Source organism: Scyliorhinus canicula, chromosome 4, assembly GCF_902713615.1.
Source record: "Scyliorhinus canicula chromosome 4, sScyCan1.1, whole genome shotgun sequence".
NCBI classification, from domain to species: domain Eukaryota; kingdom Metazoa; phylum Chordata; class Chondrichthyes; order Carcharhiniformes; family Scyliorhinidae; genus Scyliorhinus; species Scyliorhinus canicula.
The window spans coordinates 163,168,588-163,187,471 of record NC_052149.1 but is presented as its reverse complement, the minus strand read 5'-3'; the positions used below and the strand labels follow the sequence as shown (position 1 = coordinate 163,187,471).

Sequence of the window (18,884 nt, the reverse complement as noted above, 5' to 3'; positions counted from 1 at the left end):
TGTTCAATTGAATTTGTCTAACAAAAAATGCAATATCACTGTATGAATATCATCCAAGAAACAAATAGAGTAATTTTAACATCTGGCAACTTTTTAATGGGTGTGGGAAGAATGATTTCTTTACCTGATACCTAATTAGTTCACCGAATGTAATTACTATAATTTAACAGCTCTGACATAGTAAAAGTTTCATAATTTTATTGGGTCAATCTTATGCTGAGTGTTTACGCATATGCAAATGTTAATGAATGGAAACCCAGATCAATCTGCTTAAAGAGAATAGGCATTTGCATTCCTAAATATCTACAGACACCAGAGCCTGGCCTTATTTCCACATTAAATACCAGTTTTAAAGCAGTTGGTACACTCCCCACCCCTGCTCTGAACTGGAAATATTGCTGCTCAGTAAATCACGTGCTCGGATTCCTGATTGCAGCTTAGATGTTTTCTCCCCCTCTCATTTAACCCATGATAACAGTTTCTAAATCAATAATTGAAAGGCGGTAATAAGTTTCCCCCACTGTTTAAAGAAACACAGCAATGCATTGAAACAAGGGGCCGGTTGCAAAGGAGAGAAGAAAAGGATATTCAACAGCCCATCTGACCCTGGATTTTTTGGAGATCAAAGCACCGTATCCTGCGAAACTCAATTTCTCACAAGTATAAACTTTGTATCCTGAAGCTCACGCACTGCGCCATCTATTGCATTTAGCTCAAGACCATTCGAACTTTACTTAAAATAGTTCACATGGGAAAAGAGGTCAAAGCTTTGTTCACACACGTGGGAGTAAGGCAAAGGAGTGCTATTAATAGTTATTGCTTGTAAAACCCTTGGTTTCAGTAATACATTTAATGAATAAATCGCTATAGATTCCAATCAGTTAAACAGCACATATCGCCTTATTTGCAACACGGTGCACGTTAATTGCGAATAGTCTAACGAGTTAGCAGCTGCTGAGTTTCAAGGCTGAGGTTAGTGATTGACAGTCTGTCCACCCATTCACAAATCTTCCGCCGTATCTGAGTGGTGTGGGTTCTCATGGCAACACCACGGGAAATGCATGATAGACAGTTTCCCCAGCCAATCGCCGCCACCCATTCCATCACCAGACTGACAGCCCAACCGACCAATCAGCGTATCGACAGGACAATAGAGGCCCCAGTATGGCTGATTGACAGCTCGAAGAGACGAATAGAAGAAAGCAGATGTCGGGCACCGACCAATAGAGGCGCAACAAAGAGGCGGGTGGTAGGCCGCCGCCCGCCCCGGAGCCAGGCCGGGGAGCAGTGGAGCGGGTGCAGAAGAGAAACGGCGCTCAGGAGCGGGGAGGAAGCAAAATGGCGGCCGCGGGTGTTGGCGTCGCCGCCGTGAAACTCCTGGCGGGTTCCGAAGTGAGGGTAACGGTGGATCACGTCGTCGACGATGCGTTGGTCGTATCCCTGCTCTTCGAGGAGAAGCTCTTCTCAGGGGTTCTAATGGATATTTCTAGAAGGTACAAAGAGGAACCCCCCCAAACCACAATAAATAAATTAAACGCCAGCTCCCTCCCACTCACTCCCGAGAGGCGGGTGAGGCCTGAAGCTGCACCTGGAGAGTGGGTGTGGGCCAGGTGAGGTGGGACCCGAGAAGTGGCCGGCTGTGGGCCTAGTTCGGAGAGGGGGAGGCGCTAGTGGTCCACCCTTTCTCCGCGCTCTGCTGCATCTGGAGCTCTTGTGGCAACGCAGCGGCCGCAGGACGTGCGGTGGGAGAGAGGGGGGCACTGCCCAGCCTTACCCAGCCAAGGCTCCAGCAACCCCTGCAGCACCGAACCCCGCCGAAATTCAAAGCACCCATCCTAACTTTTAATTTAATTCTGGAACTGCGGAGAAAGCACACAAATATTCCCCTTTGGATGACCACCTCCTTTCATTACTTTAAAAAAAATGTAGGGCTCATCACCATCTCTTAAACAAATACTTAAAAAAAAAGCCAAACGTACCAAATGAAAGGTCGCAACATGGTTTTACGGACGAACCAATTTATATCTCCAAATATAAATGGGTTGAATAGTTGACGTAGGTCTAACTGGTCACATTATCATTTGGAATAATTACATGTCAATTTCCAGTGAAGATGAAATTGAGCAACTTTATTTTTGTGTGGCAAGAAAAGTGATACATAAGACATTAGGCAGGATTTGTGTCTACATCAAAATAGTGTATTCCAGATAAATAATTAACCATTCGGATGAACTTGGCAATGTACATCTCTTAAAAACAAACTGTTCTTTTGTAACAAACAACTTTTAAGAGAAATATATTTTAGCTGTAGTGTTTTGAGCTATTCATTCAGGTAAAGGTCTTGAATGTATCTCAAGGTTTTTTCTGGCCCTCAGATTTGCGTTCGAAGCCCACCTTCCTGCGTGCCCTTCTCTCAATCTGGTGAGAGTCCAAGAAGCCCCAACATAGTAATATGTGCAGTGTTTGGATCAAGAATTGGAAATTCTTCTGGTAGGTGGGGCAGCTCAAGCCTCCCATGCAAAGTGAAACCAGTCTATTCCCAGATAAAAGAACACATTTTCATAAGGTTCCTGATGCATTTAATTCACAGGGTATCGTCTTTGTATTTTTTGAGATATGTTTTTAAAATAAATTAGATAATTTACCCAATTTTTTTTTTAATTAAGGGGCAATTTAGTGTTGCCAATTCACCTGCACATCTTTTTGGGTTAGGGTGAGACCTGCGCAGACACGGGAGAATGTGCAAACTCTACACGGACAGTGACCTAGGACTAGGGTAGAACCCGGGTCCTCAGTACCACTCAACACTGTGCTGCCCCCGAGGAGATACATTTTAAAGTGTGCTACCGTACCTTTTTTGGGGGACATTTTGTGCTTATGAACACACAAAATGTAGATGTTAGTTGTTTTTATTCACTATAATATTTAATATTCTTACATCAGATACACCATAGTTTGACAAGACAGTAAGGTCCCAGCCTCAAAAGAATAACCACCTATCTAATTCTACCAATGTGACATTTGTCCATTTGCAACAGCAGCCATCCTGTGGCTTGAGTGAAGTTGATTAATGTAAAATTAAGATATGAGAAAACTAGATTCAGACTGCTCAGATTTAACTGGCATAAAACAGAGGACGGCACAGTGGTTAGCACTGCTGGCTCAACACCAAGGACCTGGGTTCAATTCTGAACTTTGGTGACTCTGGAGATTGCACTTTCTCACCATGTCTGTGTGGGTTACCTCTGGGTGCTCCAGTTTCCTCCCAGTCAAAAGATGTGCAGATTAGGTGGGTTACATGGATAGGGTGGCGGAGTGAGCATAGGTAAGGTGCTCTTTCAGAGGGTCGGTGCAGATTCAATGGGCCGAATGGCCTGCAGTGTAGGAATTCTATGATTATATGGAGACCTTACAACCAGCAGACAGAGCATATCTAGGGTATATTGCAGAGATAGCTGTAAAATGAAGGACCATTTGTCCCTCCCAAGTATATTTTAGTTTTAATAATACATGTTGAAAGGACATAAGTATCTATCTGCTCAAATTATTGAAACTATATATGAAATTTAGAATTTATTTTTGTCACAGCTTAGAAATTGATTTTACTGGCCATGTCACTCCCCATCATTGCCAGGATTGGTATTTTGGGAGTAGAACTAGCTACAATTCTGAGAGCCAGGATGCAGTTGCTGCAGTGTTACAGAAACCTATATTTATTTATAGAAGAAAATTAAATAGCTACAGGTAAGCATTTCACTAACTCCAAGTCAAAAGTCTTTAGATTGCATCTATAGTATACAAAGTTAAGAAATTTACGTAGGTACACCGTAATCTGTACCAGCCCACCCCGTGGCATTGAGGCCACAATCAGATCAGCCATGATCTTATTGAATGGTAGAGCAGAATTGGGGCATACTGCTCCTAATGTGCGTGTTCATAAAACATTAGTTGGTCTAATGTCAAAATATTTACCCTCATAATGGTAATGGCAAAAGTGAAAAATTGCAATTAAAATTCACTGGGAATGGAGAAAGTGAACCAAATTATACATGGTTTTATAAAATAGGTGAATTTGTGCTGTAAATGTTCAAGTGCTTGAGTAACATTTGAACTTACAAGCATATTACAATCTTTCTCTTGGCTTTGGTTTTTCCTTTAATTTTTCTTTTAATTATGTTAGATAATGAAGGCTTGATCTTATGTCAGGCAATGTTTCACACCCAATTTATAGTATTGAGCTCTTTTTTTCATATTAGAGATTGTTCTTTTGACAGAACCTACCCATTTATAGTTGGTGTTTCATCAGCAATAAGATGGAAGTTTTCCCTTCTGCAATTGCCACTGATGGCATTTATCATGTAGGAAAGGTGAATGTTTGAAATACTCAACTTTTGGAAGATTACCTAAAAGATGGGATTCTGAAAAGTAATTTCTTCTGCCATTTCTAATGGTAGATGAGAACTGAAATATTCATTTGGCTTGTACTAAATGGTAAATATATAGTTTCTCTATCATTTATGGAGGAACTTGGAAATTGAAAGAAACTTCAGTGGATGCATTTATTTATTAGCCAACCAATGTAGTTGAGAGTTCCATTAAATAGCGTAGCGTGGGAAATGAAATAAGTTTATTTAACTCATTCCATTCACTATACTGCAACTTTGTACAGCTTTGTCACTGCTGAGATGTGTGATATATAAAAAAGTTTGTGAATGAGAAATGAATTGCAAATACTGTTTTAACGGTATTAGTCCAGAAAAATCATAAGTGAGTGAGTTAAAAGACCATCTTTGAGTGGGAATGAGTTATGTGCTTGGAATTTTCTTCTATTGGTCATTATCAGGAAGGATTCTTTCCATATTATTCACAATGCATTATTGTGTTGCACAAGTTTGAAACATTAATGCAAGGACAGTAAGAGTACTTCTGGGGATAAATGCCAGCAGAAACATTCAAAGCTCTGCTTTACTTTGGATCTGATCATTCTACTCAGCAGTTGGCTACCAGCATTGTAATATTTTACTACTAGTGGTCTCAGTTTCAAACAATCTAACGTGGTATAAATTAATCCTGTCCTCTAATTGTGGACAGATATATGCTGAAATGTAAAAATCAAAAGTAGATGTTTAATAGCCATCACGTGGGAGAGGATGCATGTGAGCTGAAGTATGACATTTTTGTGGGAGTGGGAGGGGCAGACACATCTGTACTCGAGCCTGCAACCACAATGTTGCAATATTCACAATATTTATGAATGATTTTAAGATGGAGAGACTAGAATTCCACGTGCATAACATCCCAAAGTGGGAATAAACAATTTTTTGAATAAAACATCATTTCTAAGAATTTGCAAGGAGGACAATTGGTTCCTTGATGTTCTGAATTAATTCTTCTGATTGCAAGTTATTAATTTATAACTAAAATTGGACTAGGAAGTCCATATTTAAAAATCATTTGATGGATGAGATGCTTAAAGCATTGTACCAACAATCCGTTTATTGCTGCATCTCCATTTTGGACTTTCTAGCGAGGGCTCAAATGAAAGCTGCTTTACTTGATTTTATAAACCAGTGTAAATGACGGTAAACTTGACAGCTGCAGTTCCGCTACAATCACACCTGCTTGTTAAACAGGAGGGTCATTTACCAGGTAAGCAAACACCCAGAAAGGCCATTAACTGCAACTCTCAACAAATGGAAATAAATTGTGCAAATCTTTTTTTCTAGATAATATTGAGAATGAACGGAACTGAACTTTACTTTGATAGACATCTTTTTAGGTCTGTTTGGTATAGGACCTTGAATTAGAATGACCGTTTAATTTTAAAAGCCATATTCTTGAGCTGCAACAGTTTCCTAGGACGTCTGACCATGAAATGTTTTTTTTTGGCGAGTTACATTGTAATCCATCTATACATGGCAAAGAAGATTTGAATCCAGTTAAATTCTGCAGAAAAACTAGTCTTTCCTGTCTTTTAAAAAAAAGTGTAGCTCTAAACTCTTATTTTGAATGTGGGTTGTATATTACTAATAATAGTTTAAGGTCACTTATTACTAGGCAAAAATTTAGTATTTTTAAGCTTATTTGGTAGAGTTGAAAGAGATCCAAATAATTCAGGAATAAAACAGTGTCTTGCTTGGAGATGAGTGCTTTTTATTTTGGCAGTAAGGTTGGGGCAAAATGTGAAAACCTGATTTTGGGACTGAACACATTTGTGCTATACCTTCTCAGGTTTGGGCCCTATGGAATTCCTGTGACTGTGCTTCCAAAAAGGGAATACAAGGATAAAGCTGACTTAATGCAACTTCAGTGTGAACCATTCCAGCAACAGACCCAGCAAAATTCAAAATCTACAGGTACTTGTGAAACAGCATCTTTGGTACCTTCTGCACAACCTAGTGTAACTGAAAACCTATGGACTGCAAAACCTGCACCATTATTTTACGAAGGAGCATCTTATCCTCCTCCATTGTTTATTAGACATACGTATAACCAGTCTATACCTCAACCTCCTCCTAGAAGGATTAAGCGGCCTAAAAGGAAAATGTTTAGAGAAGAGTCTACTTCCATAATGAACTCTATTAAACTCAGACCAAGACAGGTTCTGTGTGATCGATGCAAAAACAGTATTTCTGCAGATAAAAAAGAGTTGAGAAGGGGTGGCAGCACAAATGATCCTTCTCGAAATGAGGACAAGAAACGAAAAAATGATGCTATGCCTGCAATGTCAAAGAGACTGAAAACCGACCACAAAGTGCTAGCGAAAACTCAGTATGACAGTCAGAAGCGAAATACTGTTATTAAAATTTCAAATCTAACTACAGGCAAGGGCAAAGTAGTCAAAATTTCTTCTCAAGTACACAATTCTAAAATGCAGTTAAATCCCAAGAAAGTGCTACAGAACAAGAATGTAGACCACACTAAAGCCAGGGAAGTGTTGAAAATGGCCAAAGAGAAAGTTCAAAAAAAACAGCAGAGGGAAGTTTCATCTTCTGGTAATACCATTCCGAAAGTTCATTTTACACGGCGCTTTCAAACCTCCAACTCTGTCCCTCTCCCTCCACGGATTCGTTTAAAACCACAGCGGTACAGGAATGAAGAAAATGACTCTGCTTACAAAGCTAAACTTGAGAGACTACGCAGCTGCAAGACAGCCTCCAAAGCGCCGCCTCGCTGCACTTCTTCCCGCTCAGCAGGTGAGCAGCCTTCTGAAAAAGATAGTCCCACAAAAGAGTTGGAACAGTCAACTGATGAGAATAAAGACACCAGGGAAATAAAATGGCCTTGTGAACAGGATGAAAAGCAATTGGGGAAAAGGGGCAGAGGAGGCAATATAACTGTTTATATGACCTACAGTCAAAATAAATCTGACTCTTCTGCCTTTTCAGTTTGTAGTAGTGATAGCACAGATGATATAAAATCCTCGAACTCAGAATGTAGTTCTACTGAAACATTTGACTTTCCTCCAGGCAGCATACATGTACCTTGCTCCTCCTCCTCAAAAGAAGAAACGCTCACTAATTCCTTGAAAGTGAAAATCTTTACCAAAAATGTCTCTAAATGTGTGACTCCAGATGGCAAGACCATATGTATAGGGGACATTGTTTGGGCCAAGATTTACGGCTTCCCCTGGTGGCCTGCCCGCATACTTACTATAACTGTAAGCCGGAAAGATAATGGCTTTTTAGTAAGACAGGAGGCCAGAATTTCATGGTTTGGGTCCCCAACAACATCTTTCCTGGCTCTTTCACAAGTTTCCCCGTTTTTAGAAAACTTCCAGTCACGCTTTAACAAGAAGAGAAAGGGCCTTTACCGTAAGGCCATCACAGAGGCAGCCAAGGCTGCAAAGCAGCTGACACCTGAAGTACGAGCCCTGCTGACACAGTTTGAAACATGAAAACATCAAAGAAGGTAGGCAAGTCAAGCGGTTGGGGTTCCACTAAACTGATGCCCAAATTTAAATATGTATGACTATTTGAAAAACATCAAATTAGGCTCATTGGTTTAATGAGTGCAATTCAATAGAAGTTAGTTTTAGAATGAGGATGGCTTACTGACCATTAAAAGTGTTAAGGGAAAAAAAGCGTTAAAATATATTAATTTTCATTAGTCCAGCATCAAGGGCAGGAATTTGGTAGACAGTAAAAATAAATCAAACTTAAATCCAAGAACAACCCCAATTTCTTTAGGCCCAGTTGCATTGGAAATCTTTCCTACATTGGGTGTGTAGGAGCTGTAGCCTTGATGGACTGTAAGCTAACAGTAGAAGTTCCTGCCCTGTTGATGTACAATTTGGATGTTTTAAGATGGAATTTCTGTTTCAAGGTCCACCAGGGAAAAGCATATTTAAATTGGTTCTATAACTGCCAACATGTTGAGATGGCCCTTGTATTTGCTTCTATATAATTTCTAGTGCTAACGATCAAAATAAACCATGGAATTGATTGATAGATATACTTCGGGCACTTATTGTCAAATCCTGTTATTTTGAATAATGGTCCTGTTAAACTGGCGTAAGCATATTGGTTCATGGATAATCTCTATTGTATGGATACTTTATATTAATTTTCCTAATTATGTTTCTTTAAATACAAATCCTACAACTGGTGTGTAAATCAACGATTCATGGTGGGTGGCTTATACCTGAACTGAGCCACTGCCTAAATATAGGTGGGTAGGAAAGACATCTCTAACTATGGACCGTCTATTTTATCCAATCAACGGCTGAGCCATGCAGCACAAATTCAAGGGCTAGGTGATTGGATGAGATAGGTAGGGGGTTTGCCCAAAGTCCAAGTCAACATTTCTGAAGCAACATAAATGAAAATGGTTTGCTGATTGTGGAACTAGAGAGATAAATGTTGCTACCTGAATAATGTTTTGAAGAGAGACATGTTGCTGAAACATTGAAAGCCCTATCAGGACCACTAAGAGTGCTAAATTTCAAACCATCACAACAATTTATATGACATGAGGTGCTGACTGGCAAATTGGATCTAGCTGAGATGTTGCCATGGAGAAAGCAATGGAGAAGTATTGGCTCTCTGAGCTTCTGGCTAATTCAAAAAAGGTGCAATGCTTGGACATCCATTCATACACATGGTATGTCACTTCTAGCAAATGTAAATAAGCTACAGGGTATCTTAAATTGGTTGTTAGTGTAGTTATTATTGCATTCAGGATTGTTTAATTCCTGCCCAATCGCAGAATCTCATCTGATCTTTTATTTTGGGTTTTGCAAGTGAAGTGATCGAGTACAATCTGCGCTCAGCATGTTCCATTGATTTGTTTATTATAGGCAGTTTGATTTAATCAGTCAATTGGGAGGAGTGTCCAATGTATCTGCATTTCACTGGTACTGAAATGCATCTATAACATTGCACATTGTGGGGTAGGTAGCAAGTCTTTTTAGACTGATGGCAAGATACTGTCGGTGGAAAACAATTTGCTTAACCTGTTCAAACTTTTGAGATACTTTGGCTTTCCAGGTTAATTTAAGGTACACTGGGCATTTCTCAGGCTCAGCTCTGAAAATTGTGTCCTTTGGCTTATTTGAAAGCTTGTGCAATATATCATGAATAATAATCTGATTGGGATAGCTTTGCACTCTATTTCTACATCAAGCTTGCAACATGAGCAAATGGATCGGGGCCCTAAATGCAAGAATGCTGGTAAGACCAATCTTAGTGAGTGTATGGAGCTTTATGAATCCCAACATGTATACTGACTGGTAAAATTAAGCATGCAGTAAACAGTGGAGAACATGAGCAGATTTCTCAGCTAGCATGTAGAGCAAAGGGAGCTCCATTTCAAAATCCTGAGTGCACTAATAGCTACACTAGTCAAGCGTGTAACTCCTTGCTTGCTAGATGTACTGTAAATTCACATGCAAGGACCTTGCTCCTTTTTTGAATTACCTGGGTGCTTGGTGAGCCTATAGTTGCCTGTTGTATTCTCTATGACAATACTTTGGCCAACCAGAGTACTCTTATCAATCAACCCTTTTCTCCCATTGTATAAATTGCGATCATTTAAAATTTGGCATTGTATGTTGTTCTGACGAGCACAGGATGGACAGCTTCAGCAACATGCTTCTCATCGGCAAAATTGAAGTCCTGCACTACCAAGCAACTGATTGTGGACCCTTGCTACGTGTGAAATTGATCGACGGATCTGTCTTTCTACCATTGACTGCACTTTACTTCCATTGTCATGTTCTGAAGTCCTAAAGGACACTACATCAATAAAAAATGTTTTACTTCCATTCTGTTCCTGTATAAACAGTGGTTCCAGGTGCAAATCCTCTGGAAATATAACAGGGATATCTGAAGTTTTCAAAAACTGAACCCAAAGTGTTTGTCTTTCGACAGTGGTCACTTTAGAGATGACAATGGAAACAGACAATCAATGCAGTTGTTACCTAAATTCATTTGTGAAAAATTGGGAGCCACCATGGTTCCTGCCACCATCTTTGTTTGCTGGTGTCTCATGCTCATCATGAAACTCTCAAATTCAGGAACCCAATGTCAGAATCAAGCACTTCCAAATATATAATCAGGGTATGGGCAACATTAGTATGGCTATGTTAATTGCCCATTCCTAGTTGTCCTAAACACACAGCACGGTCAGTCATATGTTGAATTAGAAATGTATGTTGATCAGACAGGATTGTGGTGGTAGTTCTTTTCACCTGAAAAGACACTAAGCAGCTGGGAGCTTTACAGCAATCCAGATTAAAGCTCCCATTTATCATAACATATCACAGCCTTAACCTCAGAAAAGCACTTTTACTGTGCCAGCATGATAATTGTCTGTGCCAGCTAGAGGCTTCTGAGGTAAATTGTCAATTAAGGACAACTTTGTGCTCCAGGCCCAAGCTTGCTAGTCACTGGGTTCACACTGTCCAAAACCATTTCACACAGGGCACTTGTCAGCAAACCAAGAATAACTTCGATTTGAGATGAATTTGAACACAACTGTACCATCTAGTTCCCTCACCACACATGTTGTATTTTATCTTGCTACACGTTACATTGTGCAAACCAAGCTTGAAAGTGTGTACAATGAATGGACCAGACCTTCACTTGCAATGTAGAAGAAAATGTTATTTATGTTTCCCATGCAAAATATTGACAATTAACTGATTAAACTTGACAGATCTCATGTGCCGTGAAACAACTACCTTTCTGAATATTTTTTGCACAAAACATGCCTTCCTAAGTTAAGTATCAACATTACCTTGTAAGCAGTTTTATTTTACTTGCATTTTAAAGGTTTTGAATTATAAATAATTTCAATTGTTTTGGAGAGCAATATCTTTCATCTGCCTACTTCTATGCTTTCTTTTCTCTGGGCTGATGGCGAACCTATTCCATCTGCCGCAGTTCCACATGCAGCCAGGAGATTAGGGCTAGGTTGCAGAACATGTAGACTTGCATATATAATCCTAACATGGAAGTGAAGTACTACTTAATTTTCTTCCTCTTGACAAGCTGCAGTATTATGAGCTGCATTTCTAACAAAAAGTGGCAAAATTTGATCTACTTTTAATAGCAAGCATTCTTAATCTGACTATTTTAAGAGTGAAGGAATTTGTTGCATAACAGGGAAACTTGCCATGGGGATTATAGGGTCGATTTTATTGAATCCCCGTTTGTACAACTTTCATGTCAGGAAAAGAAATTGACCAGCAAAAATATTCCTGAAAAATGCTTGTTCAATTGATTATATATTCATAAAGTTATGCCCAAGTAATAAAGGGCAGCATCATAATTGCCCAAGATAAAAAAAATCAATGTTTCCTTTGGCAAGACATGCATTACTTTGGAGGGGAATGCTGAGTTACTCTTACAAATGTTGGATAATCACACTTGCTGATTCATTGATAATTGATTATACCCTGCTGTTTCAATAGCTTTGAATATATTACTACTGCACATGCTTACCAGTTCTAAATCTTGATAGGGAGAGGAATTAATATTTGTACATCAGCACTGTTGTCTTCCAAATGAAAACTAGCTGAACAAGCCATCAAAGCAGCAGTGTTCGAAAGCAGTGCATTGAGACCTAAAGGCTTCCACATCATAGAATGCACAGCTGTAACAATAATAAATGGATAAAAGCAAGATAAGGACTGAAATACATAGGATGTTCAACAAGTAATGGAGAAAGTAGGACAACACTACAGCCTGGACACCAAGATGTCTTTCTTTCCACTTCCTTTAGCTTTATGTACAGTTCCCCACCTCATTTAATATTTAAATATAAAATACATTTTTAATTATACAATTGAATAAGATTATCAAAACACAATCTGAAATTCGGTACTCTTAATCTACCACTGGTTGTTTGGCAAATTACTTTTTCTCGTAGTATGTAGGTATTGTACTATGTGGGTTGTGCAAAGCTTAACACTATTGTGAAAAATAAAATACGCTGCAAAAAAACGTTTCCTTAGATATAACAATTTAGTCACTACAGCAGGATGCTCAACCCAATGAACTGCTGCTATCTAGCTTGCATGGAGCTAAAGACCTGCTTCAATTAGTCTCAAAGATGCAATAATGCATCTCTTGTAGTAAGAATGTATGTCTCCAAGGTCTGAGAAGGTGAGTATATCACAACAGAAATAGAAGAGAAAGTTGTGGCACAGTAATATTGTCACAGGGTGATACTCGAGATCTGGATTCAAATCCCACCGCTGTCGATGGTGACATTTGAATTCAATAAAAATCTGGAATTGATGACCATGAAACCATTGTTGATTGTCCTGAAAGCCCAACTTGGTCCCTGGTCTGACCTACATGTGACCCCAGATCCACAATAATCTTAAATGCCCCCTGAAATGACCTAGCAAGCCACCCAGTTCAAGGGTAATTAGGGATGGTGGCCTGGCCAGCGATGCTCACATCCCATGAATGTATGAAAAAAAAAAGGTTCACTGTTTGATTTGCGATCTATCTGCCAAACTATAAGCAATGGGCTTTTAAGTTTGACTTGTACTATCAAGTGGATAAATGTAGACATTGGAGTTGTGAGAATACTGTACGGTCATCAAATAGCACACCCCTGCATGCATTGTCTGGGTTCACGAATCACATTTGTATTACCAGAACAAGTCACTATCGTCACTTGAAAAATGGAACTTAAAAAGGACAGAAAGTAAACTGATTGTATTTATGGTGTGAAATGCCTGGCAAATCACATTTGTCATCTTGAAAGTTATATAATCTGCTGTAATTTTATATAAAAACATAAGGTTCTGTCTTGTGTGGGGTGGTTATCAGCTCAACCGCAAATTGTATAACTATTCTTGAAACTCTAGTATTCTTTACATTAGGGGACAGATGCTCAGTTTCTTGCATTCCATTCTTTCTGGGTTCCCTTCGCCACCCACTGTCGACAGAATATTTTTTAAAAATAAATTTAGATTACCCAATTATTTTTTCTATTAAGGGGCAATTTAGCGTGGCCAATCCACCTACTCTGCACATTTTTGGGTTGTGGGGGTGAAACCCACACAGACACGGGGAGAATGTGCAAACTCCACACGGACAGTGACCCAGAGCCGGGATCGAACCTGGGACCTCAGCGCCGTGAGGCGGTTGTGCTAACCACTAGGCCACCGTGCTGCCCTCGACAGAATATTTTTACTGAGAGCAGCCAGTGATGCACTTTTACAATGCTTACCGAGCAGGGCACATGGTTTTCATCACTGGTGCTCGAAAACCAATTAGCACTAAGGACAGTTGTACTTATTGTTTAATAATAGTCTTCTGTCCAATACAGCCTGTAAATTTTTTGGCTGGGGGGGGGGGGGGGGAGATTCGGATTTGCATTCTTGGAGCAGCAACTTCTCATGGTTGGTAGGTTACGATGCCTGTATTTGTACTTGCAGTCAGTCATTTTCAACTTCAGCTTGTGACGATGTTATGACCTAATCAATTTAACTATTTGTATACAATTTCTTACAGTGCTGTCAAAACTTCAGTTAAGGTTTCTTTCCAGTTTCCTTCCTTAATGTCAAATGTTGAATAACTTTGGAAGAGACGGTCAACCACTGATTTTTGTCCCCTCAAATCAGAGGTGCAATTTTCAGCTTCTATTGCAACTTTTTCTGTGCCCTAGGTTGGAAATCTTGGAATTTGCTTTGTCAGCTTGTCCTTTGATTAGAGGATGCCTCTTTTGCTATTAAAGTATAAAGTATATATCTCAAAGAAAATTAACCATGGGTTAACATTTACATTATTAGCTACAAAAATACTATTACCATTATCTCAAACTGTCCCTTTTTACTTGTGTGCACAGATTAGGTGACTTCAGTTTCAAGTAGTGATCAAAGGGAAAAGAATCTTAAACATAAACCAAAATAAGTGCTGTGTATTTAAAATGCAGTGTGACAATAATGTAATTTTGTAACATGACATGTATAATCCTGTTTTGCTACTTTACTTGAATTATACTTATTGTGACTCTAATTTGTTTATTTTCCCTTTTACCTTTTAGCCCAACGACACTAAGACTGCTGTTTCCTAAGATGTCCACTACACTGCCATTTGTTGGCTGCGACATGCAGACACCCAATATGCCATCTTATCTGGGGGTAGGGGAGGGGGGTGCTGGAGAAAGAAATTTAAAAACCAGACTGGTTATTCATAATTAAAGTAAACCTGACACTTGTACTTACTGAACATTGCTTTCTCACGTGGAAGATGGAAGATATTTTTTAACAAAGATTTTGCAATTCTTAATGCATGTTGAGATTTTTCTGACATATATATATATATTGAGTATATAATGACCCACTTGAAATGGCGAACTCTTTCTTAGAAATTCTTTTCATGTGATGTGCCCTGTTTAAAATGTGGTCACTGGATGAGTCCACAGTTAATGAATTCAGACATTTCTTAAGTACAGTAGTCCTTTTTTATTTTTTATATAAATCCTGAGAGTTGGATTTTAATTATGAATTCAGTTTTAGAAATTGAACCATTTGTGTCAGGGATTTTTTTTTACATGTAGTACTGTATTTGCTCTCCACTGGTTTTTGCTTAGTTGCTTAATATTTAAGCTATGGTCCACATTTTAGTTTTGTCTTCGTATCAAAAGGAGCCCAGTGTCAATTATTTTGTGGACTTGAATACATTTAATTATGTGATTCAGCTTTAAGGTTTGCATAAAATTGAATGTTTTAAGAATGTGGTGTAAAACAATTATTCAAGAGATTAAAATTTAGATTGTATTATGATTGATGTTGGTCTTTAAATCACTTCATGCCATTGTTTTCATAATATTTCACCGCCATAAATGGGTGTCTGAGATTCACGTGGCCCAAATTACACAAAGAAATATTTCAAAGAACTTGCCTGCAGCTAATGTCTAGATACTGCTGGGATCAGTTAAGTATTACTAGCCTTTACTCTGACCATAGGTTAAGTTTAAATTGTGTAGCATATTAAATTGAGTAGCATGCAGAAGGACTCAAATCTGAGCTTGGGACCACAATGTAGCATTGTAATCTATTTAGTTTTTGATGGTTTGAATTATAGTCCTAATCAGAACTAGAAAATCTGAAAATAAGAATTAGGAGGAGTAGGGCATCTTGTCCCTCGAGCCTGCTCCACCATTCAATAATATGACCGATCGAATTGTAACCTCAATTCCACATTCTGCCTACTTGCCGATAACCTTACACCCCTTGCTTATGTAAAATACTGACACTCTGGAGTTCTCTTCCTCAAAAGGTGGTGGAAGCAGACTCGTACGCCCGAGAGAAAAAAAAAAATCTGTCTTAAATGGGTGACCCCCTTGTTCTAGATTCAAGATTCTAGACACAAGAGAAAACATCCTTTCCGCATAGACCTTGCATGTTTTAATTAAGTCACGTCTTACTGTTCTAAATTCCAGCAGATTCAAGCCCAGCCTGTCCTCAATGGCAAACTGCCCATTCCAGGTATTAATCCAATAAATCTTGAATTGTTTCCAATACATTTACATCCTTCCTTGAATAAGGAGACCAGGACTGTATATAGTGCTCCAAATGTGATCTCACCAATGCCCTGTATTAACTGAAACATAACCTCCCTATTTTTGTATTCACAATAAATGATAATATTCTATTAGCTTTCCTAATTACTTGCTGTACCTGCATACTAGTCTTTTGTGATTAATGCACAAGAACACCGAAATCCCTCTGCATGTCAGAACTCTGCAATCTGACTATTTAGATAAAAACGTTTCATTCTTCCTGCCAAAATAAACAATTTTGCGTTTTCCCACATTATACTCCTAGTGCTAGATCTTTGCCCACTATCAACATCCTTATGCCCTCTTCAAAACTTACTCTGTCCTATCTGTCATTCAAAAATGTAGTCACCATACCTTCTGTCCCTTCATCCAAGTCATCTGAGACCCCAGCACTGATCCCTGCGGTATACATTTGTTGCTTCTTCCCAACCAGAAAGTGATGCATTTTACCTACTGTGTACAGTTGATCCACAATATTCAAGTTTTACTGATTAAAATATCCGTACTCATTTACACATGGTACAATAACTAGGAACTATTGTCGCTCAGAATACCAGTATTGTTACTACCCTCACCTCGACTGCGGGAGAATGGTGTTTTAGTGCCTGCAGCCTATTTGGCTATTCAATTAAATAGTAGCTGTAAAGCAGTCTCACACTATATACATCATGGACCATCACTTAGCTCCTTGCCCACATTGTCAAGGCATATAATTTCTCATGCTCGTTAGTGACCTTGGGCCCATGTTTGCAAGTCATTTATGGGGAAGCTAGCAGATGTTGCTTGTGCTGAGTGACATGCACAATCTAACCTAAAGGAACAGTTACCAGATTGAGAGAACTTTGCAAATGCCTTAACTATAATGTTTCAATGTTCCCACCTACTTCATTTAAATCTCTGGCCTTGGGGATTTGCCACTCTTTCATAGCATCATTTCCTTAATTGCTGTTATTTTGGTGAGTCCTCGACCAAGATTCAATATTAGTTTCTTAGGGATGTCTGGCATGCTGACCACTTCCTCCATTTTAAATACTGTCACAGTAATTAGCATGTCCATTTCCTTACTTTCATTGATAATATTACCATCATCAGTCTAATTTGCCTTCATAACTAAAAATATTTGGTTGATTTTGGTATTCCTTGCATGTTGGGATGGGTGGGTGGAGGGAGTGAGCAGATTGCTGGTGCAGGGCCAAGGACAGGAATAGATGAGAGATACTGGGTGTGGCAGAAGGGTGTGAAGCTAGAGTTGAAAGTAAAATGAAGGAAACATTTAAAATACTTATCTGTTATTGAGCTAAAACCAGACCTCAAGTGCCATGTTTTCAGCTTATGACATAAGAGATGTGGCGTAGCTGGAATTGTGCATTGCCACTAGGCTCACTACTCACTTCACAGACTGTTTCACCCTGCAGCCAGGAGAGCACGCTGCTGTCTATAAAAAGAAAAAATATATAATTTTGTCAGCGTCCTCTGCTTCGCCACAGACCACAAGATCCAGGCCATTGTATGTAACAATAGGAAGGTGAATTAAATATTGCTAATTATTTGATATTTCTTTGATAGTCCAGTATAATTTCTTAAGGCTTTCATAGAATCCCTACAGTGCAGAAGTTGGCCATATGGCCCATCGGGTCTGCACAGACCCTCTGAGAGAGCACCCTACCGTTGGACACCAAGGGGCAATTTAACATGCCCAATCCATCTAACCTGCACATCTTTGGACTTTGTTCTCCTCGTATCTGCCATTGTAGCCTTTGACTGCTGTATCTTAAATGGGATGGAACAACATGATGAATGGACACATGAATTCCATTGATCAGTTACATCAATTGTTCGCGCTGGATTCTGGTTGGTAAAGAAACACACAAGAACAAAAAGAATTGGTAATAACGGGTGTTTTTAAGAATACTCCTCTTAAAGTGAATATTTGAAATAAATTCTAGCTGAAAGGCCGATTTGGAACTCAAACATTATCAGTGTACAGGAAATGAACCAGGGACTGTATCAATAGACAAAGGAAAATGCAATTTTGTACATAAGATAAAGAAATGCCGTGAATTCTAAATTAACATTAAATAAAAGGATAACCATGAATGACCCACAGCAGACATCGAAAATTAACAGCTGGGAGTTAAGTTTGTAGTGTAAAGGTATTTTGGGAAATTGCACGCATTAAACTGAGTTAGGCTGATGAACTAATAAGAGTATGGAATGAAGCATCAGTATGATATATGCCATTCAGAACAGGTAATTCTGAACATGGAAGACATTTTGCCTGGAATTCAACAAATACCACAAAACATTCCTGATTTCCTGAAAGTTCAAATTCAGAATGGGGTTGCCTTTTAGGTACCTTGTTTAATGCTCCACAAAGGACAGGTGTACCATGCAGGCTTGATTTATATATACTTCCTTAATATTAAAATTATGCTGCCCAACTCATTTCCCATAAATGGGCCTTCTAGTTCACAATCATTTAGAACACAGTGATCCAGTTGATGGGCAACCCATCCACCACCTTAAAATATTCCATTCACTCCTCCACCATCAATGCACTGTGGCAGCACTATCCACCATCTACAAGGTGCACTGAAGCAACTCACCAAAGATCCTTTGACCTCCAAGCCCGTGTTGTCTACCACCTAGGACAAAGGCACCAGATTTATTGGAACACCACCTCCTGGAGGTTTCCCCTACAAGTCACACTATCATGAATTGAACTATATTACTGTTCCTTCACTGTAACTGGGTGCAAATCCTGGAACTCCCTCCCTAACAGTACCATGGGGGTACCTATGCGACATGGATTGCAGTGGTTCAAGACATTGGCTCCTTACCTATTTCTCAAGGGGAAT

At 39.1% G+C, this 18,884-nt stretch overlaps 1 protein-coding gene across 3 annotated transcripts; it reads left to right on the top strand.

Annotated features, from left to right (window-relative positions):
- The first annotated feature begins 1,229 nt into the window (after positions 1–1,229).
- Positions 1,230–15,247, top strand: pwwp2a (PWWP domain containing 2A). Of its 3 annotated transcripts, none has more exons than XM_038795462.1 (4): positions 1,230–1,493; positions 6,232–7,911; positions 11,158–11,221; positions 14,506–14,627. In XM_038795462.1, exons 1-2 carry the CDS (start codon positions 1,339–1,341, stop codon positions 7,895–7,897), a joined length of 1,821 nt encoding a protein of 606 aa, XP_038651390.1. In that variant the 5' UTR covers positions 1,230–1,338; the 3' UTR covers positions 7,898–7,911; positions 11,158–11,221; positions 14,506–14,627. The 3 variants fall into 3 exon arrangements, with proteins under 3 accessions (XP_038651390.1, XP_038651389.1, XP_038651391.1); XM_038795461.1 differs by having other exon boundaries at positions 11,158–11,241; positions 14,506–14,591; XM_038795463.1 differs by lacking the exon at positions 11,158–11,221 and adding an exon at positions 2,376–2,490 and having other exon boundaries at positions 1,356–1,493; positions 14,506–15,247.
- Positions 15,248–18,884: the final 3,637 nt, after the last annotated feature.